Source organism: Bos indicus, chromosome X (assembly GCF_029378745.1).
Source record: "Bos indicus isolate NIAB-ARS_2022 breed Sahiwal x Tharparkar chromosome X, NIAB-ARS_B.indTharparkar_mat_pri_1.0, whole genome shotgun sequence".
Lineage (NCBI taxonomy): Eukaryota > Metazoa > Chordata > Mammalia > Artiodactyla > Bovidae > Bos > Bos indicus.
This window is the reverse complement of record NC_091789.1, coordinates 65,327,753-65,353,499: the sequence shown is the minus strand read 5'-3', so window position 1 is coordinate 65,353,499 and position 25,747 is coordinate 65,327,753. Positions and strand designations below refer to the sequence as shown.

Genomic DNA, 25,747 nt, shown 5'->3' with positions numbered 1-25,747 from the left:
TAATAAATACAATTTTGAAGACTGCAGCTTTCTTTTCTCTTAATCCTTTTGAATTCTGCTAGATTGGACTCCTCTTATTTACCACTCTTGGGTGCAGTAGTAGTACTTCCTGGTGAATTTCTGGTGAGTGTGCAGAGTGTGAATTTATGCAGAGTGTGACTAAGGCTCATTTGCATTTATTCACATGTCACTTACAGTCACAGTCTGCTGTGGCCCTCAATGGCCTCTCAGTCCTGACTGAGTACTGCGATTCAGTCAAGGAAATTCTAGGGTATTCCTGGGATAGCACTGAGAAGTGTGACCAATTTTCCATCACCGTTGTGCCAAATGGGAAAAGGCACAGATATGAAGAGGATAAAGAAAAGGGGTCTTTGGGATTTCCCCGGCGGTCCTGTGGTTGGTACTTTGTGCTTCCATTGCAGGGACCAGGGGTTCAATCCCTGGTGGGGGAACTAAGATCCCACATGCTGCATGGTACAACCAAAAAAAAAGGGGCAGTTGTTTTGCTCCAATTTTTTTTTTTTTTTTTTGTCCTTTTGCAACTACTCATGTAGGAATGGAGGATAAAAGTCTTTTACTTTGTTCACCTTTGGAAGAGGTTGAATGAATGATTAAAACAAATAATTTACACATTGCTTTACAAGAGACTTCAAATTGAAAAGTTTAGAAAGATCCCTGGGGGAAGAGTCAGATTCATTGGGTTCTTGTCTTAGTGGCAAAAGGTTATAACAGGAAAATAAATTTTTTGAATCAGATTTGGTTCAAATCCAAGCTCTGCCACCTGCTAGCTTGTGTGAACTTGGGGAAACCATTTGGGCCCCCCGAGCCTCAGTTGTTCATCTGTAAAGTGGGCATAATTGCTTTGAGGGTTAAATGAGACAATGAATATAAATTGTTTCGTATTCTGCCTAGCACATTAGCAGTACTCAATAAAGGGCTGTAGTTTAGTCACTCAGTCATGTCCGACTCTTTGTGACCACATGGACTGTAGCCTGCCAGGCTTCTCTGTCCATGGGATTCTCCAGGCAAGAATACTGGGGTGGTTTGCCATTTCCTTCTCCAGTGGATCTTCCTGACCCAGGGATCGAAACCGGCTCTCCTGCCTTGGCAGAGGTGGGTTCTTTACCACTAGCGCCACCTGAAAATTCCAATAATGGTAGATGTTACTATTGAGTTGGCATAAAAGTTTTAGTTTTTCATAAGATGGTACTGAAAAACTCGAATGATCTTTTTGGCCAACCCAATATTTGAGTCATCCTAGTTTATAGCTGGTTAAGCTACATGACTATAGATTTCTTCTTATCATCACTGTGACTAATGTTCTCTCTTTTTAAAACAACTTAAAAAAACCCCAATTTATTAGGGTTTAGTTTGCACACTGTAAAATTCACCAACTGAATTAAATGATTTTTAGAAAATTTACCAAGTGGTGAAACCATCATCATAATCTAATTTTATCCCATTTTCATCATCTCCAAAAGAGACACTGTACCAATTAGCAGTCACTGCCCACTTGCCGTTTTCTCTTCAGCCCTAGATGACTACTTATCTGCCTATGTCTCTACAGATCTGCTGAGTCTGGATATTTTATAGAAATTGAAATCATATACTGTGTGGTTTTTGTGACTGGCTTCTTTCACTTAGAAAATGTTTTTAAGGTTTGTATGGACAGAGAAGCCTGGTGGGCTATAGTCCATGGGGTTGCAAACAGCTGGACAGAACTGAGCGACTAACTCTTAACTAACTTATACCGTGTATCAATACTTCACTCCTTTTTAAAAATTTTTTACTTTTTTGAATGCACTGGGTGACATGTAGGATCTAATTCCTTGACCAGGGATTGAACCCAAGCCCTCTGCCTTGAAAGCACAAAATCTTAACCATTAGACTGTTAGGGAAGTCTCCATTCCTTTTTTTAAAGGAATAATATTGTATCATATGTATAGAGCACACTTTGTATATCTATTGTAATATTCTTATATTTAAAATGAGACTAGTAACACCTGCCTTCTGTATCTATTAGAGTGATTGTGAGGATAAAATTAGATAATAGATATAGAAACACATTGACAAGGTAAAGCTGCAGCTCCAAGGGACTATTATTGTTCATGATATAATAATAGTAATGCTAGTGAGAGGTCGGAATAGCTAGTTGCTCCCAAACCTGCCTACTTTTCCGAATCTTTTAGGGCTTTAGAAAAATATCAGTTCCCTGGGCCACACCCAGGAATTGACTCAGAATCTCCAGCATGTGTTTTTACAGATTTCCCCAAGTGAACCTTACAAGCAGTTAAACTTGGGAAAGTACTAGAGTAAATGATCTTGATGGTCCCCTTTAGCTACCTACAATAGTGGGTATTCCTGGGAATACAGAAATCTTTTTGTTTTTTGACTTGTTTATCTTAAAGAAATAATGGAGCATAAAACATACTATGTTTCCAAATGGCAACATTATGAAATATTTAGTCTAAATAAAATGAAATGGAAACCAATTGGTTAATAATCACTATGGCCTTGTGGCACTCCTTTGTCTAATGCCTCTCTAGTCTAACTGTCTGCTGCTAGATACTGAAAGTAGTAAGGGGACCATTTTGGACCAAAGTCAGGTTATTGATGTCAGTTTTCCCACAGTTCCTTGGTTACATGAAAAAGGTCTTCGGGAAGCCGTACAGAATGTGGCCATATATGTATGAGCTGTATTACCAGTAGATCAATGAATGAAATCCAAGAGTGGCTTTTTTTTGTTTAGTCTTTCATTAGAGAATTGTTCTTCCCTCATGTACTGTCTACTTCCTTCCCCACTTCCTTGTATGTAAGTACCCAGATCAATCTTCATGGTATCATCTTGAGCATTATTATGCAGATCTTGGGACAAAATATTTAAATTGGTACAGTCTTGTTGAAAGATCTGTATGGTGACACTGGCTATGATCCGCTTTCTTTGCCATAGCTCATTTGTTCCAATGAGATGAAACCACTTTCTCACTAATTTATCTTCTAATTACTAAAGAAAGCACATTGCCAAAGAGGAGGATTTTAAGATACCTGGGAGAGTGATACATCACTAAGAGATCTGATAATATGATAAAGTGCCATTTAATATTTTCCTTCTGGAGGGAGGAAGCCCGGAAAAAGAGGAGAAAGCCCAGACAGATGTGCTTTTTGCACTGAGAAACTATAAACATATTTAATATTTTTGGAAATGGAGCCCTCCTGAAAGTGAAGAGAGGTAGACATTAGATCATCTTGGGGCCACAGCTTGTTCCCTTCCTGCCCTTTCAGCTTTGCTTCCATGACTTCATTTCCTTACCCCCTCGCCCTGAAGCAGATTGTCGATTCCAGCAAATTGTCACCTTGCTTGGCTCTGAAGCCAGCTTTCCTTTTTGACTTCCAGTGGGTGGGAAATGGCTCCTGGAAGCTGTGACAGGAGTAGAACCCAGCTGTGTAAAGGTGCAACACCCCCCACCCCCTACCCCCACCCCGGCTCCAAGTGCCTGGCAGCTGGACCTGCAAGAATCTTCGAGCTCTGGCAGCACACGTTGCAGATGCTCACAAAATCAGAACAAGGAAACCTTGATCAAGAGAAGCAGTTCATTTGTTATCTTTCTGGAAGAGGAGAGTCCTTAGTGGGGGGCACCTATTTCATTAACAGGCCATTACCATAACAACTCTGTCTCCCAAAGCCTGTTTGGGATGGAGAAGAGAAGAAAATTCCTTCTTATAGACCTTTAGGGCTGGAAGGAACTGAAATGTCACCTAGCACAATACCTTCCATTATAGACAGAAAAGCTGCGACTCAGATATTAAATGATTTGCCCGAGGTCAACCCAACTTGTTGGGTTGGGTGGGATTTGAATCTAGAAAATTTACCACGTGGTGAAACCATCATCATAATCTAATTTTACCCCATTTTCATCATCTCCAAAAGAGACACTGTACCAATTAGCAGTCACTGCCCACTTGCCGTTTTCTCTTCAGCCCTAGATGACTACTTATCTGCCTATGTCTCTACAGATCTGCTGAGTCTGGATATTTTATAGAAATTGAAATCATATACTATGTGGTTTTTGTGACTGGCTTCTTTCACTTAGAAAATATGAAACATCACATTTTCATCCTGCCTATCACAAACATCCTGCCCTCTGTTGGGGGATGCAGATAATGGGTGAGGGTATGCATTATGGGGTCAGCGGTCCTATGGAAAATCTGTACCTTCCCCTGAATTTTACTGTGAACCTAAAACTGCTCTAGAAAAAGATAATCTTTAAAAATATTCTGCCCTCAGTATGCACCAGCAGTGGCAGCAAGTGGCTTTGCTTGGTGTTAGCCATTAAGTTACCACATTTGGCATTGAAGCAATCGGAGGCCTCCTCTCAAGCCTCAGGAAATACTATCTCTGAAGCATGAGTCCCATGCAGTGCTCATATTCTATATGGATTATGGCATAGTTCCAAGATGGCTGCCCTTGCTGCTGCTTCTTTTCTTTCCTTCAGCTTCTACTCCTCCTCTTTTCATCTCCTTTCTCTAAACTCTTTCTTCCTCCTTTCCCTCTTTGCTCTTCTAGTTCTCTCTTTATTCCTTCAGATTAGGGCCTTAATAATAGTGATGGCTGGCATTTATCAAGTGCGTACTATGTACCAGGCTGTGGGCTCAGCTTGAGCCCCGGAACAACCTTCAGAAGAAGACATTGTTATCATCATCCCCACTTTGCAGACAAATAACTGAAGCGAAGGGGAGTTAGGTAATTTGCCCAAGGGTGCACAACAAGAAAATATTGGGAAACCCCATTCTGACTGACATCACATCAGCTGCTCTTTTTCCATTACTTCATATTGGGGCCAAAAGGAAATAGAGTGGAGAGACTAAAATGTACTGTTGGAAAGTGTTCAACATAGATTTGGCTGAAAGCTGGGCCCTCGGCAAAGTTCTTGGGTGCCATATGATACTATAGCTGTCTGCCATCATGTTCATTTTCATCTGGGGTGGTTAATCATACTCATAGTTCAGAGGCTTAAGAGGTTTAAGAGATGGAAGCAAAAAAAAGTCTAGAGTCCTAATAGGGCTACACAGCTGACTCTCCAGAGGAGACTGTAGATGAGTGAAATCATAAATATATAGCCTCATACATTTGCACACCACCAGTTGTCTGACAGAGTTTTAAAGTACATGACAAATTATGGAAAACATCTGACTCAAAGGCAGTGACCTCTTGGAAGGTGCCTGTGCATCTGGTAGAGTGGTAAGGCAAGAGATCATTTCTAGCATGTGGGGAATATTGGCTGTAAATATATGGAGGAATTGAAAGGGTCCCTTCATCCTTTAAGTCAAAAACTAAAGGCCACACCCTCTAATCACTTCGGTTGGATTGAAGTGGCCAGTGGGAGCCGAGAAATTAGGGTTTCTTTTGGCTGAGGTCTTTGACTTCCCCATCCTGGCTGTGCATGCAGGCACAGAGTGTAGGAGGGGGCCTGTGCTCACCTACAAACCCGGGTCTTGGTCTCTTTGTCAAGACAGAACACTAGCAGCTCCTGGGACTCAGAACAGGGTTGGAAGTTTACCTTCCCCTTCGATACTCACATCTAAATGTCCTCAAAGGTGCCCTAGAGAATCTGACTGAATCTTCTCTCAGCACTAACTGAGAAATTTATTAATTAACATGACTTAAAGTCTTTGGTGCTACAGCACAACAATCAATATTTGCACAAGGAGTGAATTATCAGCCTAGCTGAATGTCTGCTCAGTTCTCCTGCTGAGACCAAAGGAAGAAGAGCCATCAGATTATAATTGTGTTTAATGCTTTCTTTGCACTGGCTTGGGTTGATTTATTTATTTATTAAACATTTTTACTGATGAGTTAATCCTGATTAAATCACACTGGTTTTCTGCAGCTTGACCTCTGGATGAACTTTCGTATACCTTGAGACTAATGTGTTTTACCTGACAAATTCAACCTTTTCCAATAGTCTCTCCCCCTCCAAGCTGAGCCTACCTCTTTTCTTCTTTTCTCCAGCTTCTAGGTCCAGGTGTCTAATCCCTTCCTCTTGCCTCTGGCCTCTGCCTTTCTTCCGCTGAATTAGTCATTTCCCCTGTGCATGCATGCTCAGTCGCTTCAGTCGTGTCTGAGTCTTTGCAACCCCATGGACTATAGCCTGCCAGGTTCCTCTGTCCATGGGATTCTCCAGGCAAGAATACTGGAGTAGGTTGTCATATCCTTCTCCAGGAGATCTTCCTGACCCATTGATCGAACCCACATCTCCTGCATTGCAGGCAATTTTTTACCACTGAGCCACTGGGGAAACCCAGTCATTTCCTCTAGCCCATGGTAAATGTGAAAACTGCACTAGATCCCTCCGATCCATAAATCAGGCTGTATAATGTATTTTCACATCTCCACCTCATTACTTGTGGCAGCCAAGGGTGAGCACTGGTGAAGATGACCCTGAACACATAGAGCTAGTGTGTAGCTTTCGTTAAGATGGAAAGATGGGGAGTGGGTAGTGAAAACGGGAAAGCATTTCTCAAGCAAGAACTAGACTTGGAAACACAAGAAATAGTGTGAAATGTGTGTGTGTGTGTGTGTGTGTGTGTGTGTGTGTGTGTCGAGGTTGTTATTTAGATAGTTTTTCTACCTACCTGTGGGGATGATCAGTAGAAGACACAGTTATACACATACATGCACCACACATACACACACACACACACACACACACACATTTCACATTTTAGTATTCTGCTGCTTAACCATATACTCTGTCCAAAGTACAGTCTGCCTTCTTGGCCAGTTTGCACTGTATGCCCAATATGAAAGGTTACTGTGGTCACTTTAACTTGGAATAAAAATGTATTAATTTTGAAAGTTCTCCCCAGTTCATAGTATAACAAAGGCATGGGGCTGTGAGTCCAGAAATAGGATGGGAACATTAAGAAATAGAGACATGTTAATGGAAACTTACAATACCATATGTAAAATAGATAGCCAGTGGGAATTTGCTATATGACTCAGGGAACTCAAACAGGGGCTCTGTAACAACCTATAGGGGTAGGATGGGGAGAGAGATGGGAGGGAGGTTTTGGAGGGAGGGGACACATGTATACCTATGGCTGATTCATGTTGATGTTTGGCAGAAGCAAACAAAATTCTGTAAAGCAATTATCCTATCATATGTGAAACGAATTGCCAGTCCAGGTTCGATACATGAGACAGGGTGCTCGGGGATGGTGCACTGGGATGACCCTGAGGGATGGGATAGGGAGGGAGGTGGGAGGGGGGTTCAGGATGGGGGACACATGTACACCTGTGGCGGATTCATGTCAATGTATGGCAAATCCAATACAATAAAGTAATTAGCCTTCAATTAAAATATATAAATTTATATTAAAAAATAAATTAATTAAAACAATAAATAGAGACATGTTAAAAAACACTTCAGTAATGCCCCTAGACATTAACACATATGCTAGAAGTTAATAGACATTTCAATTCCAGTAAAACAATGTCAAGATTGAGAACCCCACTTGGTAGATTATACTTAGAAATATTCATTGTCCTTGGAACCCTTAGCTTTATAGGATTTTTTACTAAGTATGCCATTATAATGAAGACTATTTTGCTGATTACTTGCCCTTGAATTTGAATGAACCAAACTGTTAGCCTAATTAGGAATGGCACATGAAGTTTGTTATTATCATCATTTCTCCAAAAGTCCTACTCCAAGGTCAGTGTGTATTAGTCTTGTTAGAATAGTCCATATACCTGCTATTAATCACCATGCATTTCTTCCCTTAGGGGAAAGCTATGTTTGCTCCTCAGACAACTTCTTTAAGAAGGTGGAGTACACCAAGAATGTCAATCCTAACTGGTCTGTCAATGTGAAGACATCTGCCAATATGAAAGCCCCTCAGTCCCTGGCCAGCAGCAACAGTGCCCAGGCCAGAGAGAACAAGGACTTTGTGCGCCCCAAGCTGGTGACCATCATCCGCAGTGGGGTGAAGCCTCGGAAGGCTGTGCGTGTGCTTCTGAACAAGAAGACAGCCCACTCTTTTGAGCAAGTCCTCACTGATATCACTGAAGCTATCAAACTGGAGACCGGGGTTGTCAAGAAACTCTACACTCTGGATGGAAAGCAGGTAGGTACTTTTTTTTTCCCCCCAAATTACTCTTCATTTGTTCTGAATCCTTAGTTGACCATCTTAAACCTCAAACATCATTTTTGGTTGGGAGATCCTTCCTCCACCTCTCATTATCCCTACCTGATATGTTATGTCTCATTTGGAAGAAATGTCCATTCAGCAGACAATGCAATGGAATAGGAATCTGAAGCTTCAGAATGCAATCTGCTTCTGACTTACCAAGTAGAATGGTCACTTATTAGCTTCCTTGTCTGCTAAGAAAAGATGTGTTGAAACCTAGGTCCTACATACTCTTTTGAATATGAATTTAGCTTGCATGGGGCAACCTTGATTGTTCAATGTATGTGACTGGAAATGAGATTTGTGCACTCATTTCCTGTCTGATATTCTTAAATTGGTACTCAACATCCATTCTGATGAAAAGAAGTTGAACTGACCACCGTATTCTGTGAAAGGAGTCATATACGGGGGAAGAACTGAAGTCCTTGTTTGTTGTCTTTGCCTCACACAAGACTACATTTTTTTCTCTCTTTTCCATGTGACATAGCTGTCTTAATTTGGCTCCACTGATGGTTTCTGTGAGAAAGGGACTATTTCAGGATCCTAAAATTAGCCCAAGAAAGATGCTGACATCTGTTCCTCTCCAAATCAGGTTCTGCATGTCACTGGTTATGTTACTAAAGTACCACCTATATTAATATCTGGGAAAGAATGCAACCAGGCGTCTCCATCTGACAGATGCACCATTCTCTTGAGCATGGGGAGCTGTAAATATATGACAAAAAATGTTCCAAGGAAAGTGGAACAGTGGCTGGTTCCTTTGCCTCTAAAGAGAATCCTGGTCCATCATCAGACAAGACAAGTGTGGATTATTATCAGTCCATACTTTCCACCCCTTAAAATACCTTTGGTGTTTGAACTATATAGATTCTTAAAAAAAAATTGATTCACTATATCAGAATTATGAGTGTTCAAATGCAGAGCTATGTCTCCTTCCATCATTTCTATTATATACTGTGCACTACAAGATTTTGAGTTGCTGGGAAAATGCAACTTAATGTACATGGTGATTTGGATAAATGTGTGCCTTCTATCTGTTCCCCACCATTTTGTGATCTGAGAGAAACCTGGAGGTATTGGTTGTATGTGATTTGTATTGGTTGAATGTGGTTGTGCCAAAGCAATGGGTTTGTCTGTGATGTGAAAAGTTCTAACTCCTAAGTATCTGTCTAAAGCATATCTGTTTTTTGAGGACCAAGTATATATTGAACAGGAGCTGTCCAGGAATAGGAATACTCATCAGAAACCTAACCTCAGAGAAGTAGGGCCTAGGAATTTTATGATCAGTGGATCTTAGAGTTTAGGGTGACCTTAGAAGCCATGATATTTAATCTCCCTTCCATGGCAAGGATATAATCTACAACCATTTCAATTTCATAAAAGCCTATTTCACTGTTGAACAGCTGGAGTTTTTAGAAAGATTTTTCTAACATTAGGCATAATTCCGTTTCTCTGTACCTTCAGCCTCTTGAAGAAGTACAGGACAAATACAAACCAGGAACATCAGACTGGGATTTAGAAGGCATAGTTTCTAATCTGGATATTGCTACTTACTCTGTGACCTTGGGCTAATCACGTAACTATTCTGAGGCTCACGCTTCTCTGCACAAAAGGGCTAATCACATCTGCCCTTTCCATGCCCACAGGATTCTCATGAAAGATCAAATGAAATCATGGATATGAAAGCAGTCTGGAAATCAAAACACACGATGTAAATATGTGTACATACAATTCATCGTGAAGTGAGATAAAATATGTAAATTTTCAGACAATTTAAATACATATTAATAAATGTTAGCTCTCTTTCCTCAACTTTACCTTTCTATGATTCTTACCACAAATTTCCAGCATTTTATGGGATGTGCATTCTGTCAGCTATGCATTCCTTGCCATTCTGGGATTGTTCCTAATAATAATAATAATAATAATAATAATAATAATAAAGGACACCTCCACCTCCTAGGTAAGCAAGCTCCAGTCCAGTGATGGTGGATTTTCATCCTATAGCAAGCTTTCCAACTCCTTTCAAGAATGGGTTCCCATTTCTTTGGGGAACACTTTACAAAATATCAAGGTATGATATGGTGTGTGTATAGACACGTCAGGGAGGAGTGTGCAAGGGAGCAGAACAATGCCTTGGCAGACATCAGTGACTCTGCACTTACTGTTCGTTCTCTTTAAATTGTCTCCCTCTCCCTACTCTGACCCCTGGGGTCATCTTTTAAAGTCTGGTCACAATCTAATGTTATTTCTGTAAATGTCTGTCTCCATCATGCGAAGTTAAAGTAATTTTAATCTTTTTTTTTAAATGCTCACCTCCTGATACACAGTGGATGCTCTATAAATATTTGTTGATTGAATGGGTTGTTTGTGCTCAGTCTTTCAGTTGTGTCTGACTCTGCAAGTCCGTAGACTGTAGCCCACCAAGCCCCTCTGTCCATGGAATTTCCCAGGCAAGAATAGAGTGGTTGCCATTTCCTTTCCCAGGGGATCTTCCCAGGCCAGGGATCAAACCCACATCTCTTGGGTCTCCTGCATTGGCAGGTGGGTTCTTTACCACTAGCGCCAGACTACACTTAGGTCCATCAGAAGACATAGCGGGCTTCCAAAGGGGTTCATATTCCATCTGGGAAGCTCCTATTACTTACTTAGAAGTCACTGAGGGCAGACTATTAAAGAAGTTTTTTTCCCAAAGTATATTCTGAGGACTGAACCCATTTCCCCACTCCCAGAAGCTCTTCATGAAAAGGTTTTGTGGTCAAATAAGATTGTGAAATGCTGCACATTATGTACCTTTCTTAGAGACTCACATTGCCCACTGGCACGTTAAATGTTCTGAGAAATCCTGCAGAAAGGAAATCCATTTAGACTCAGATTTCCCAATCTGAAGCTTCCCTCATAGCTCAGTCAATAAGGAATCTGCCTGCAATGCAGAAGACGTGGGTTGGGAAGATCCCCTTAAGAAGGAAATGGCAACCCACTCTGGTGTTCTTGCCTGGAGAATTCCATGAATAGAGGAGCCCCGCAGTCTACAGTCCATACAGCTGCAAGAGTTGGACATGACTTAGTGATCAAAACACCACATTTCTCAATCTTATTTAACCACAAACATATTTCATGGAATACACAGATACACACACACATGCACACACACACACACACACACACACACACACGAGAGAGAGAGAGAGCACTATGAAATACTGTTTATAGAATATACTGAATGATTAGGAACTAACTGATCTTACCTCACTGGTAAGATTGCCATACATAGGGTGACCCATAAATCAAACATTGTTATATGGTTACAGCAAGGACATTAAATAAGAGATTTAGAGGTATGAGGACAAAACCTACTAATTACAAAATAGGTACTGAGCATACTGAAAGTGGGAGCCAAATTCAAAATTTTGGAGCCCAGCCCATTTCCCAATTCTAGTAATGACAGCCCTCATGTTAACACCTGTCAGTCACTTTGATTACTACTAGGTATTCTTACTACTTGGGAATATGATCTTCCTCTGTGCATGCTGAAGGCACACGTGTTACAATGACTTGGACTTGCTTGGCTGAGATTCCATGCCTGTCTTTGGCTAAAAGTGGCACCAGGCAGAAATGATGAAGACAGTCCAGGCTATTTGTTATGGAACGTTTTTATCATGAAGTCAGGACCATCACTTGGTTTCAGTCTTGCTCTTACTGGATCCCAAATGGACCAAATCAAGTAGTTTTCAGCCCCTTTGTTTAAATAATGACCAGATAAAACAGCCCAGTTGATTATACCTGATTTATTGTTGCTTCCGGAGAAGGCAATGGCACCCTACTCCAGTACTCTTGCCTGGAAAATCCCATGGACGGAGGAGCCTGGTAGGCTGCAGTCCATGGGGTTGCTAAGAGTCGGACACGACTAGGCGACTTCACTTTCACTTTTCACTTTCCTGCATTGGAGAAGGAAATGGCAACCCACTCCAGTGTTCGTTCTTGCCTGGAGAATCCCAGGAATGGGGGAGCCTGGTAGGCTACCGTCTATGGGGTCACACAGAGTTGGACACGACTGAAGTGACTTAGCATAGCATTGTTGCTTCTGTTCTCATGTGTACCATTTGACTGACTGGCTCTGATGATTGACAAGCAATCTGAATATGGCTCTCACCTCTTTTTCTGTTTTTATTTTGTTTGGACTTGCTTTTGGAGCCTTTGGTCTTTTTAGGGCTTATGTTTTGCTGATGTAGAAGACCAGTTTCCTTTGAGATATTTGTGGTCTGTGTAGACAGTGAAGCTGAAGTGAAAAAAGTCCAGGTGTTAGTCACTTAGTTGTGTCTGATTCTTTGCGACCCCATGGACTGTAGCCTGCTAGGCTTCTCTGTCCATGGAGTTCTCCAGGCAAAAATACCGGAGTGGATAACCATTTCCTTCTCCAGGGGATCTTCCTGACCCAGGGATCGAACCCAGGCCTTCTGCATTGCAGGCGGATTCTTTACTGTCTGAGCCACCAGGGAAGCTCAGATGGGGAAGCTAACCATCACTAATAGGATGAGGTCCCTATTCCTCACTTCAATAAGAAATTGCTAATGGAATAAGGAGTAGTTGGTAGGGCCCTGGCTACTCCCAGGGGCTATAATGGATTTCTAGGCAGTCAAGGCTTCCCTGGTGGCTCAGACAGTAAAGAATCCACCTGAAATGCAGGAGACCTGGGTTTGGTCCCCCTGTTGGGAAGATCCCATGGAGAAGGGAATATCTACCCACTCCAGTATTCTGGCCTAGAGAATTCCATGGACAGAGGAGCCTGGGAGGTTAGAGTTCATGGGGTCACAAAGAGTTGGACACAACTGAGCAGCTTTCACTTAACTTCACTTCACCTAAGGTAAAACATGATGAAGGGATGGATGGTGATACATATTAGTTTACTCTCAGGTGAGGTTGTTCTTTTGATTCCTGGAGTGGTTGCAGTGTGTTGACAAAATTCAGTTCAGTTCAGTTTAGTCGCTCAGTCATGTCCAGCTCTTTGCGACCCAATGAACTGCAGCATGCCAGGCCTCCCTGTCCATCACCAACCCCCAGAGTTCACCCAAACCCATGTCCATCGAGTTGGTGATGACATCCAACCATCTCATCCTCTATTGTCCCCTTCTCCTCCTGCCCTCAATCTTTCCCAGCATCAGGGTCTTTTCAAATGAGTCAGCTCTTCGCATCAGATGGCCAAAGTATTGGAGTTTCAGCTTCAACATAAGTCCTTCCAATGAACACCCAGGACTGATCTCCTTTAGGATGGACTGGTTGGATCTCCTTGCAGTCCAAGGGACTCTCGAGAGTTTTCTCCAACACCACAGTTCAAAAACATCAATTCTTCGGTGCACAGCTTTCTTTATAGTTCAACTCTCACATCCATACGTGACCACTGGAAAAACCATAGCCTTGACTAGACAGACCTTTGTTGGCAAAGTAATGTCTCTGCTTTTTGATATGCTGTCTATGTTGGTCATAACTTTCCTTCCAAGGAGTAATCGTCTTTTAATTTCATGGCTGCAATCACCATCTGCAGTGATTTTGGAGCCAAAAAAAATAAAGTCTGACACTGTTTCCCCATCTAATTCCCATGAAGTGATGGGACTAGATGCCATGATCTTCGTTTTCTGAATGTTGAGCTTTAAGCCAGCTTTTTCACTCTCCTCTTTCACTTTCATCAAGAGGCTCTTTAGTTCTTCACTTTCTGCCATAAGGGTGGTGCCTTCTGTATATCTGAGGTTATTGATATTTCTCCCAGCAATCTTGATTCCAGCTTGTGCTTCCTCCAGCCCAGTGTTTTTCATGATGTACTCTGAATATAAGTTAAATAAGCAGGGTGACAATATACAGCCTTGATGTACTCCTTTTCCTACTTGGAACCAGTCTGTTGTTCTATGTCCAGTTCTAACTGTTGCTTCCTGACCTGCATGTAGGTTTCTCAAGAGGCAGGACAAGTGGTCTGGTATTCCCATCTCTTTCAGAATTTTCCACAGTTTATCGTGATCTATACAGTCAAAGGCTTTGGCATAGTCAGTAAAGCAGAAATAGATGTTTTTTCTGGAATTCCCTTGCTTTTTCAATGATCCAACAGATGTTGGCAATTTGATCTCTGGTTCCCCTGCCTTTTCTAAAACCAGCTTGAACATCTGGAAGTTCACGGTTCATGTATTAAATTATCCAACTATTAATTTCTATAATCAAGCCACATGTTGACCCTTTATGGTTAAATGTCATTGACACACAAAAACTAGAACCTAAATTTCTGGTTCATTTGGTAGTAGTGGCTTAGTAGATACATGGTCTAGCCTTGAAGTCATTTCCATTAAGCACAGGGCATGGTGATTCTGTTAGAGATTCAGAGCTTTAATAATAGACTTTTAGCTGCAGCTGTTTCTCATGCCATCCATTTTCATGTTATAGTTACTGGGATCTCTAGTCGCAGTTTTGTCCACGTCCAGGTTCTATACAGTCACAGATTCCCTATGGCTTCAACATGCCTGCCTAAGGGATAAGTATGGCCTTTAGTATTTGTGTTAGCTTTGTTAGGCCAATTTTTATTTTTTTATTTTTTTATTTTTTTTATTTTTTTTTAACATGTCTAAATTTTATTTTATTTTTAAACTTTACATAATTGTATTAGTTTTGCCAAATATCAAAATGAATCCATCACAGGTATACATGTGCTCCCCATCCTGAACCCTCCTCCCTCCTCCCTCCCCGTACCATCCCTCTGGGTCGTCCCAGTGCACTAGCCCCAAGCATCCAATATCGTGCATTGAACCTGGACTGGCATCTCGTTTCATACATGATATTTTACATGTTTCAATGCCATTCTCCCAAATCTTCCCACCCTCTCCCTCTCCCACAGAGTCCATAAGACTGTTCCATACATCAGCGTCACTTTTGCTGTCTCGTACACAGGGTTATTGTTATTGTTATCATCTTTCTAAATTTTTAAAATTAGATGAATTTATTTTCTGTTTCTGTCTATATCTTTCTAGTACCAACTACTTGAACCAGGAATTTTAGGTTTCAGAATAACAGAAAATAGGTTTAAATGATTCCCAGATTACCCAGAGCGTTGGAAGCTAGAACAGGAATTTTAAGAAATGTTTTGAATAATAAGATGGCAGAATAGGAAAATGAGAGCACAAAGGGTATTTGAACTGCTGTTAAGTATTCCAGGAAAGACTTTCTCCTTCCATCTTGCTATGCTAAATAACTGGGTGCTGGAAGCACAAAGGTAATTGCAGGCAACACAGGAAGACTAGTTGGATTTAACCTTGGAAATGTTGAGCGCATTTCCCAAGGTGGATATATCTTTATTTTGCTTGTGTAGGCATTTCTTCTCCATGCTCCCCCTTCTCCCCCGCATCTCAGCCCCCTCCAGCCACATCTGGTCTTAGTTATACTCCTTGGCCTTCAGGTCTCCCATAGCCAACCTCTCTCTCCTCCTAGTGCTATGTCCTGTCAATCAACATTGGGCTCAATAGAAAAGGCCACATGGACATAAATTATGCCCCCAAAGGGAGGTCATTTATCATTGACCTTCACTGAACAAAACCAAGGCTGGAAGAGTAATGTTTGTATTACCTAAAGTTCCCTCTCCTCAACCTTCCACAAATTGGATTCCTGGAGACAGGTTTTGAGAGGATTGGCTTGAGCATGAAATAGAAAAGAGCAGAGAAGTAGAGCCAGGCTGGGCCTTTTGAAAAGAGATGGTTTGCAAACTACTTTGCCATATGTAGTATAGACTTCAAGCTGTCTCATACAAAGGTAGATTTTGTACTTTTAAAGCAGGCTTAAGGGGATTCCTTGGCAGTCCAGTGGTTAGGACTTGGCACTTTCAATGCCGGGGCCCAGGTCCAATCCCTGGCCAAGGGACTAAGATCCCACAAACCACTTGGTATAGCCCCCTTTCCTCTCAAAAAAGAGATCTTATGATGGAAGTGGCCCAACATCAAATATATTGATTTTCTGGAAAGAAAGGACCAAGTATAGTCTGGTGATTGGTTATTTCCTCAGCAATTTATCATCTTCAGTTCAGTTCAGTCACTCAGTTGTGTCCAACTCTTTGCGACCCCATGGACTGCAGCATGCCAGGACTCCCTGTCCATCACCAACTCCTGGAGATTACTCAAACTCATGTCCATTGAGCAGTGATGCCATCCAACCATCTCATCCTTTGTCATCCCCTTCTCCTCTTGCCTTCAATCTTTCCCAGCATCAGGGTCTTTTCAAATGAGTCAACTCTTCACCTCAGGTGGCCAAAGTATTGGAGTTTCTGCTTCAGCATCAGTCTTACCAATGAACATTCAGGACTGATTTCCTTTAGGATGGACTGGTTGGATCACCTTGCAATCCAAGGGACTCTCAAGAGTCTTCTCCAACACCACACTTCAAAAGCATTAATTCTTCAGTGCTCAGCTTTCTTTATAGTCCAACTCTCACATCCATACATGACCACTGGAAAAACCATAGCCTTGACTAGATGGACCTTTGTTGACAGAGTAATGTCTCTGCTTTTTAACATGCTGTCTAGGTTGGTCATAATTTCCTTCCAAGGAGTAAGCATCTTTTAATTTCTTGGCTGCAGTCACCATCTGCAGTGATTTTTGAGCCCAGAAAAATAAAATCCGCCACTGTTTCCACTGTTTCTCCATCTATTTGCCATGAAATGATGAGACAGGATGCCATGATCTTTCTTTTCTGAATATTGAGCTTTAAGCCAACTTTTTCACTCTCCTCTTTCACTTTCATCAAGAGGCTTTTTAGTTCTTCTTCACTTTCTGCCATAAGGGTGGGGTCATCTGCATATATGAGGTTATTGATATTTCTCCCGGCAATCTTGATTCTAGCTTGTGCTTCCTCCAGCCCAGCATTTCTCATGATGTACTCTGCACATAAGTTAAATAAGCAGGGTGACAATATACAGCCTTGACGTACTCCTTTTCCTGTTTGGAAACTCCTTTTCTGTTGTTCCATGTCCAGTTCTAACTGTTGCTTCTTGACCTGCATACAGATTTCTCAAGAGGCCAGTCAGGTAGTCTGGTATTCCCATCTCTTTCAGAATTTTCCACAGTTTATTGTGATCCACACAGTCAAAGGCTTTGGCATAGTCAATAAAGCAGAAATAGATGTTTTTCTGGAATTCTCTTGCTTTTTTGATGATCCAGCAGATGTTGGCAATTTGATCTCTAGTTCCTCTGCCTCTTCTAAAACTAGCTTGAACATCAGGAAGTTCATGGTTCACATATTGCTGAAGCCTGGCTTGGAGAATTTTGAGCATTACTTTACTAGCGTGTGAGATGAGTGCAATTGTGTGGTAGTCTGAGCATTCTTTAGCATTGCCTTTCTTTGGGATTGGAATGAAAACTGACCTTCTCTAGTCTTGTGGCCACTACTGAGTTTCTTCAAATTTGCTGGCATAGTGAGTGCAGAGCTTTCACAGCTCAACTGGAATTCCATCACCTCTACTAGCTTTGTTCATAGTGATGCTTCCCAAGGCCCACTTGATTTCACATTCCAGGATGATTGGCTCTAGGTGAGTGATCACACCATTGTGATTATCTGGGTTGTGAAGATGTTTTTTGTACAGTTCTTCTGTGTATTTTTGCCACCTCTTCTTAATATCTTCTGCTTCTGTTAGGTCCATACCATTTCTGTCCTTTATTGAGCCCATCTTTGCATGAAATGTTCCCTTGGTATCTCTAATTTTCTTGAAGAGATCTCTAGTCTTTCCCATTCTGTTGTTTTCTTCTATTTCTTTGCACTGATCATTGAGGAAAGCTTTCTTATCTCTCCTTGCTATTCTTTGGAACTCTGCATTCAAATGGGTATATTTTTCCTTTTTTCTTTGCTTTTGGATTCTCTTTTTTTCACAGCTATTTGTAAGGCCTCCTCAGACAGCCATTTTGCCTTTTTGCATTTCTTTTTCTTGGGGATGATGTTGCTCCCTGTCTCCTGTACAATGTCATGCATCTCCATCCATAGTTCATCAGGTACTCTATTAGATCTAATTTATCATCTTAGAGTTTTATTGTTGATGAAATGCTGTAGGCTCTGAGCAGTGATGTAGCTGGGCCTTGGTCATTTTAATCAAAACTTTGACACAGTATTCCAGTCTCTCATACTGAGTAGTCTATCAATATCCAACATTCAGCAGATGGAAAGAGCTGAAACTGAGATTCAAAGACCTGAATTCTAGTCTTCCTTCTATTTTCCACTAGTTATATGTTTTGGGAGCCAACCAAATCTCTTTTCTGGACCTCAGTTTTTGAGATAAGTACATGACCTACCAGAGTATTTCTAGCTCCATGGTAACAGAGTAGTCATCTTACAGTGTTGCTTCTGTTTAGGTATTTTTCACCAAGCTGCTACTCTTCTCAAAGTCCTCCACCTCTCTACGCTCCTAGTCTCTCCAACCTGATGTAGTAATCACCTTGGTGGATATGTTATTTTCTACGATGGTTCCTAAAGGGATTTACACAGTTCTTATATTCAGATCTTTCAGTGTCTGTGATGACATTACCAGAGAATATTTTCAAACGTAATTTTGATTTGACTTCCTTTTCTTAACAATGTGGATGACATGAGCAGCAGAGGGTGGAGGAATCACTAAACAAAACGAGATAAAAGCCAGCTTGCTAATTGTTGCAAGCATTTGACATTGCCATTAATAAGGTGTCTTCAACATAGTAGTGCTATTTTCAGTGCAGAAAAGGAATATTGCCAGTGGGAGAGGTTAGCATCAGAGCTATTTCTTAAGTAATCAGAAGAGTCATTAAGTGGGAGTTCATCAGGGAGTTGATTCCATGAACAACCTTTGAAGTAACTGGCCTCTTGTTTTTAGTTCTTTATTTTCATCTTTCCCATTATTGCCATTCCCTCAAAGTGGAAGACAATTCATTATCTCCAAATTCAGTTTTTAAAATAGCTTTATTGAGATATAAACCTTTGTGTGTGCTTAGTTGCTCAGCTTTGTCCGACTGTTTGCAACCCCATGGCCTATAGCCTGCCAGGCTCCTCTGCCTATGGCATTCTCGAGGCAAGAATGCTGGAGTGGGTTGCCATGCCCTCCTCTAGGGGATCTTCTCAACCCAGAGATCGAACCCAGGTCTCCTGCATATAAACCTCATACCATACAATTCACCCAATTCAAGTGCACAATCCAATAGCTTTTAGTATATTCAGACAGTTGTGCATCCGTCACCAGGATCAATTTTAGACAGTTTTTATCATCATGAGAAGAAACTCTACACCCTTTAGATGTCATGTTCCAATCCCCCGACCACCCTTTATTCAGGCAACCACTTATCTACTTTCTGTCTCTACAGATTTGCTCATTCTGGACTTTTAATATGAATGAAATCATGCCACATATGATCTGTTGTGGCTGACTTCTTTACTTAGCATGTTTTCAAGGTTCAACATGTTGTAGCATCGCACTATTTCATTCCTCTTTATGGCTGAATAATATTATATTATTATAAGAGGATATACTACATTTTATTTATTTATTATTGAATGGAAATTTGAGTTGTTTCAACCTTTTGTTATTATGAATAAAGCTGCTATGAACATTCATGCTCAGATTTTTATGTGGGCTTATGTCTTTATTTATCTTGGATAAACACCTAGAAATTGTATTGATGGGTTGCATAGTATGTATGTTTAAAATTTTAAGAAACTGCCAGACTATTTTCTAAAATGGCTGTACCATTTTACATCCCTACTAGCAATGTATGAGGATTCTTCACATCTTGCCAACACTTGCTATTGTCTATCTTTTTATGAGTCATTCTAGTGGATATAAAATGGTATCTCATTGTGTTTTTTTTATTTGCTTATCCCTAATAACTAATGGTATCAAATATGTTTTCTCATGCTTATTGAACATTTGTGTATCTTCTTTGTTAAAATGTCTATTTAGATCTTTGCCATTTAACAATTAAATTATTTCCTTATTATTGAGTTATAAGAATTTTTATATATTCTGGATATGTCTTATATCACATGTATAATTTCCAAATATTTTCTCCCAGTCTGTAGTATGTGTTTCCATCTTTTTAATGGCTGTCTTGATTTTTCAAGAGTGAATTGTTTTATTTTCCTGAAATCCAGTTTATTAATTTTTGTGTATCATGTGAGTTAAGGGTCAAAGTTTTTTTCCTTCCTCCTTTTCTTCATTCCTCCCTCCCTCACCCTCTTTCTTTCTGTCTGATCTTTCTTTTTTTGTAAATGTATATTCAACATTTCCAGCACCATTTGTTGAAAAGATAAGACAGACTTTTTTTTTTAAAATGTGAGTTTAATCCAAGAGTTAGAAATAGCAATGACCCATATATCTGGCAAGTACCTTGACTTCAAAAGTTAGCAGCCAAATTCTGTGAAGTTTTCTCTTCCAAGAACTTTGGATATGAACTAACAGCACAGAAGTTTCTCTTGTATAGATGTTCTGAAACAGTAACTCAATCCAAAGCTATAACAGTGAGGTTGGCTAAGCCTCATTAAGTAGGAAAAACATAAGAGGGCTCGAGAGAACTTAAAAGGACCTATTGTTCCTTGGCAGTGCCCCCATGCTCTAGACTCTTGGTGTCTCATCCCACACCCAGCCAAACTTGCTTATCCCATGTCATATCCTTTCAGGGTGGTGGTACACAGGATTGGGCCTGGGGACTAGGGAGATGCCAAGAATTGCTTGGATTACTTTTTTGGGGAAAAGCTTAATTAAGATATAATTCACATACCATATATTTCACCCATTCAAAATATACAATTCAATGATTTTTTGGTGTATTCATAGACATGTTGCAGGCATTACCATAGTCAATTTTCATCACCTCAAAAAGAAATTGTGTTAACTTTTAACTACCTCTCCCTACCTCCTATTTCTCCTACCCCTAAGCAATCATCAATCTACTTTCTGTGTCTATAGATTTGCCTTCTCTGGACGTTTTATGCAGATGAATCATGTAGTCTTTTGTGCCTGGTTCTGTTCACTTAACATAGTGTTTTAGGCTCATCTATTCGGACACGACTGAAGCAACTTAGCAGCAGCAGCAGCATGTTCTAGTATATATTTGGATTTAATTTCTTTGTATGGATGGATCATATTCCATTATATGATTATACCACATTTTATGTACCCATTCATTGGTTGATGGACGTTTGAGCTGTTTCCATCTTTTGACTATTATTACTAATGTTGCTATGAGCATATGTGTGTAAGTTTCTGAGTGGCCATATATTTTTATTTCTCTTGAAGATATATTTAGTAATAGAATTCTTGGGTGCTGGGGTTTTTCCTCTTGCCTAACCACCAAATTCATGTTCCTAAAGCATGTACCCAAAAGACTACTCCAAGCAACACAATTGACAGTCTTTTTTTTTTTTCTGTATAGAGATTTGGCCAAGAGTTCTTGCCTAAGGGAACACTAGAAGGAAATACGAGTGTCCTTTTAACAAATTTTCTTAAAGCTAGAGCAAATACAAAGAAGTGATTTCCCTCTTCTTTTTATCTTAGTCCCACCCTGACCTTTCTAACTCTCGAGCATCAAGGAATCTTTCTAAAAAGAGGGAACTTCTACTACAAAGAATTACAGGCTCTTCCCTAACCACCAAAGCTTCTTTTAAAAAAGTATACCAAAAGGGATCTCCAGAACCCCAGTCCATCTATTTTTCCTAGATTTAGAATACTTTTATTTTTGATATCACAGATTTTACCCTCTCCAGGTCTTGTGATATTAGCTCTTAAGGGGGAAAAAAGAAGTTTGGGTGTAGAGAGCCACCACAATCCTGTATACATTATTAGCTCAGTGGTCTTTATCTGAAGCAGTTTTGCCCCTAAGGGGGCATTTGGCATTATCTAGGGCTTCCTTTTGAACTATGGTGTTGGAGAAGACTCTTGAGAGTTCCTTGGATTGCAAGGAGATCCAACTAGTCCATCTTAAAGGAGATCAGCCCTGGGTATTCTTTGGAAGGAATGATGCTAAAGCTGAAACTCCAGTACTTTGGCCACCTCATGTGAAGAGTTGACCCATTGGAAAAGACTCTGATGCTGGGAGGGATTGGGGGCAGGAGGAGAAGGGGACAACAGAGGATGAGATGGCTGGATGGCATCACTGACTCGATGGACGTGAGTTTGAGTGAACTCCGGGAGTTGGTGATGGACAGGGAGGCCTGGAGTGCTGCAATTCATGGGGTCGCAAAGAGTCAGGGACGACTGAGCGACTGAACTGAACTGAACTGAGGGCTTCCTTTGTGGCTCAAATGGTAAAGAATCTGACTGAAATGCAGGAGACACAGGAGATGTGGTTTTGATACCTGGGTTGGGAAGATCCCCTGGAGGAGGAAATGACAACCTACTCCAGTATTCTTGCTTGGAGAATCCCATGGACAGAGGAGCCTGGTGGGCTACAGTCCATGGGGTCACAAAGAGTCAGATATAACTGAGCAACTAACACTTTCATTTTCACTTTCAGAGACATTGTTGGTTGTCACAAATGAGGGTGAGATGCTACTGAAATCTAGTTGGAAGAGGCCAGGGATGCTGCTTTACATCCTACCATGCACAGAACAATTCCCCACAGCAGAGAATTATCTGACCCAAAATGGCAGGAGGGCTATGACTGATAAACTGTGTTACAGGAAATAGTGCAAGGCAAACATGGCAGAAGATGAATCTGAGAAGAAGTCAAGGGAAAGATTCAGGAATAACCTTATAAAAACTACATTACAGAGCTTGGATATTATCCTGTAGAGAAAGAAACCACTAAAGGATTTTAAGCAAAGGAACAGTATGATCAGATTTGCAGTTTGGGTTAGTCACTCTCTTGTTCTGGATTTGAGGAAGACAAAACCAGTAGGGAGACCAAGTAGAAGATTGTGTGGTAGTATAGGAAAGAAAATAGAAGGATCTAAGCCCAGGCAGTGGTATTGGACATTGTTGTTATTTAGTTGCTAAGTTGTGTCTGACTTTTGTGACCCTATGGACTGTAGCCCACAGGCTCCTCTGTCAGTAGGATTTCCCAAGCAGGAATACTGAAGTGGATTGCCATTTCCTCCTCCAGGGGATCTTCCCAACCCAGGAATCAAACCCACATCTCCTACATCTCCTGCACTGGCAGGCACATTCTCTACAGAGACACCTAAATTACTACAAATGTAGCAGTTTAGAGCATCAGCCACTTATTATTTCACAGTTCTATAGATCAGAGCTAAAGCAGCCTTGACTGGGTTCCCTGTTTAGGATCATGCAAAACTAAAGTCACAGTGTCATATGGGCAAGACTCTTACTGGGAGGCTCTGAGTATGAATCTGGGCTTCCTTGATGGTTCAGCAGTAAATAATCTGCCTGCACTGCAGGAACCACAGGAGACACAAGTTCGATCCCTGAGTCAGGAAGACCCCCTGGAGAAGGAAGTGGCAACCCGCTTCAGTATTCTTGCCTGGAGAATCCCATGGACAGAGGAGCCTAGTGGGCTACAGTCCATGGGGTCACAAAGAGTCGGACATGACTGAAGCGATACAGCACGCACGAGGATGAACCTAGGTCCAAGCTCATCCAGATTTTTGGCAGAATTCAGTTCCTTGGAACTGTAGGTCTGAGGTCCTCACTTCCTTGCTGATTGTCAGCTGGGAGCCATTTTCAGCTTCTGGAGGCTACCAACATCCTTCTCACATGTCTCTCTCCATCTTCAAGCCAACACAGTTACATCAAATCCTTTCAGGCTTAGCATCTCTCTAATTTCCCCTTCTGCCAGCAGTCAGAGTAAACTCTTGCTTTTGAAAGGCTCACGTGATTAGGTTGTTGCTACCTGTGTAATCTCCCCCTTGATGAAGCCCAAGTCAACTGATTATTAACCCTAATTATATCTGAAAAGTCCCTTGGTGCCATATAACATAACATAATCATAAAAATAACATAACATGTTCCCATGTTCCTTCCATATTCAAGGGGAGGAGATTATACAAGGGCAAGGATCATTCTTATAATTTTGCCTGTCATAGGTGAGGAAGGATGAGGATTCATGTGACTCTGAGGTTTATGGGTAGATTGTAGAGCCATTCACTAGACTAGGGAAATCCAGGGCAAGAAACAGAGCTTAGGTGTATTGAATTTGGGATGCCTTGCTATATCTGAGTGGAATCTCCAGAATATAGTGGTATATATGGGTCTGGCATCTGGAGAGAGGTCTGGGCTGGAAATAAGTAGATTTGGGAATAATCTGCAAACAACGGTGGTTAAAATCAGGCAAGTAGAGAAGTTGTTCCAGGAAAAGACCATGGGGAGATATTTGCATTAAGGGGATGAGTAGGAGGAGGAGCCAAGGAATTGATAAAGAGGTCTGTGGATAACTAGATGATGTGTCCAGAGAGGCTAAGAGAATAGTTTTGAGATAGGAGTGTGCAAGTGTGTCAAATATGACAGAAAATGTCTATTTCAAATGACAATTTAGGTTATTAAACCAGTCAAATTCAGGTCATTCGAACAGTCATTATGGCTGGAAATAGGAGGCAAAATTTTCCAATCGATCAGAGGGCAGAGTCTGGCTCAGGAAGGTCCTCAGAGGCATGTAGGCAGATGGAGTCATGAGTGGGTCAGGCTATGGAATCTTATGCTTTTTGGCAGTGCCCATGCTCCAGATCTATCGTAACTTGCTTGTCCAATGTTTCATTTTCCCAGCGCTTTCCTCTCTGTCAGCTCCTGTGTTATATGTCATTACCAAAATGCCCTTCTGGTATAACTTATGTCATGTGTGTATTTTAATATGCAGAGCTAGCCGTTTATCTATTGCGCCCTGCCCTGCCTTATAACTTTAAGCTGTATCCCCAGATAAGTTAGACCTTTTTCAGAGCCTCCATCTCAGCTCACAGATTCAGTTGGTAAGGAAATCATTCCTTACTATAATGTTATCTCCTATCAGTTTAGAGAATATTTCCCAAATTGTGTTATATGTAATACTAGGACAAGGAGGCCTGGCGTGCTGTGATTCATGAGGTCTCAAAGAGTCGGACACCACTGAGTGACTGAACTGAACTGAGTCTGATCAGAAGTTCTTTGATCAAATAAATTTAGTAACAATGCACAGTATATTCCCCTATCGATAAAAGACTCCAATAACCCCTCTATAGAGAAACCTGCTTGATTTTGTTTAGACCAGTGTTCCCCAAACTTGTTTGAACACCAAACTTATTATTAAAAAATAAAAATAAAAAAAACTATGACCATACGGTAGAATGCACTTTGGGAATCACAGGCCTCTGCCTTGGGTATTTATTTGCATTTTAATTAGAGAAGCTTAAAAAGGAAAAAAAAAAAAAAACCAGAACTTGAAGGCCCAAAGGAGTAATTAAATGGAGAGAAAACAGGCACCATTACATTCTGACAGGGGTGATAAACTGGAGCATGGGAGCCTTTGTAGACAGAGTATCAACAATCACCACGAAGGCAACACCTTTTTAGCCATGTTCAGTGTAGGGCTTGAGCACACTTGTCTCTGATATAGACTTGAGGGGGAAAAGAAGAAATTGACCAAAAGGGAGATTT

General features: G+C 41.0%; 1 protein-coding gene across 5 annotated transcripts in view; it reads left to right on the top strand.

Annotated features, from left to right (window-relative positions):
- DCX (doublecortin) overlaps window positions 1-25,747 on the top strand; it is a 399,925-nt gene that overhangs the window by 278,989 nt on the left and 95,189 nt on the right. For all 5 annotated transcript variants that reach the window (XM_070783724.1, XM_070783725.1, XM_070783722.1 and 2 more), the window contains one exon: window positions 7,787-8,127. In XM_070783724.1, the coding sequence (XP_070639825.1) occupies window positions 7,787-8,127 (341 nt within the window). The remainder of the gene's footprint in view (window positions 1-7,786; window positions 8,128-25,747) is intronic.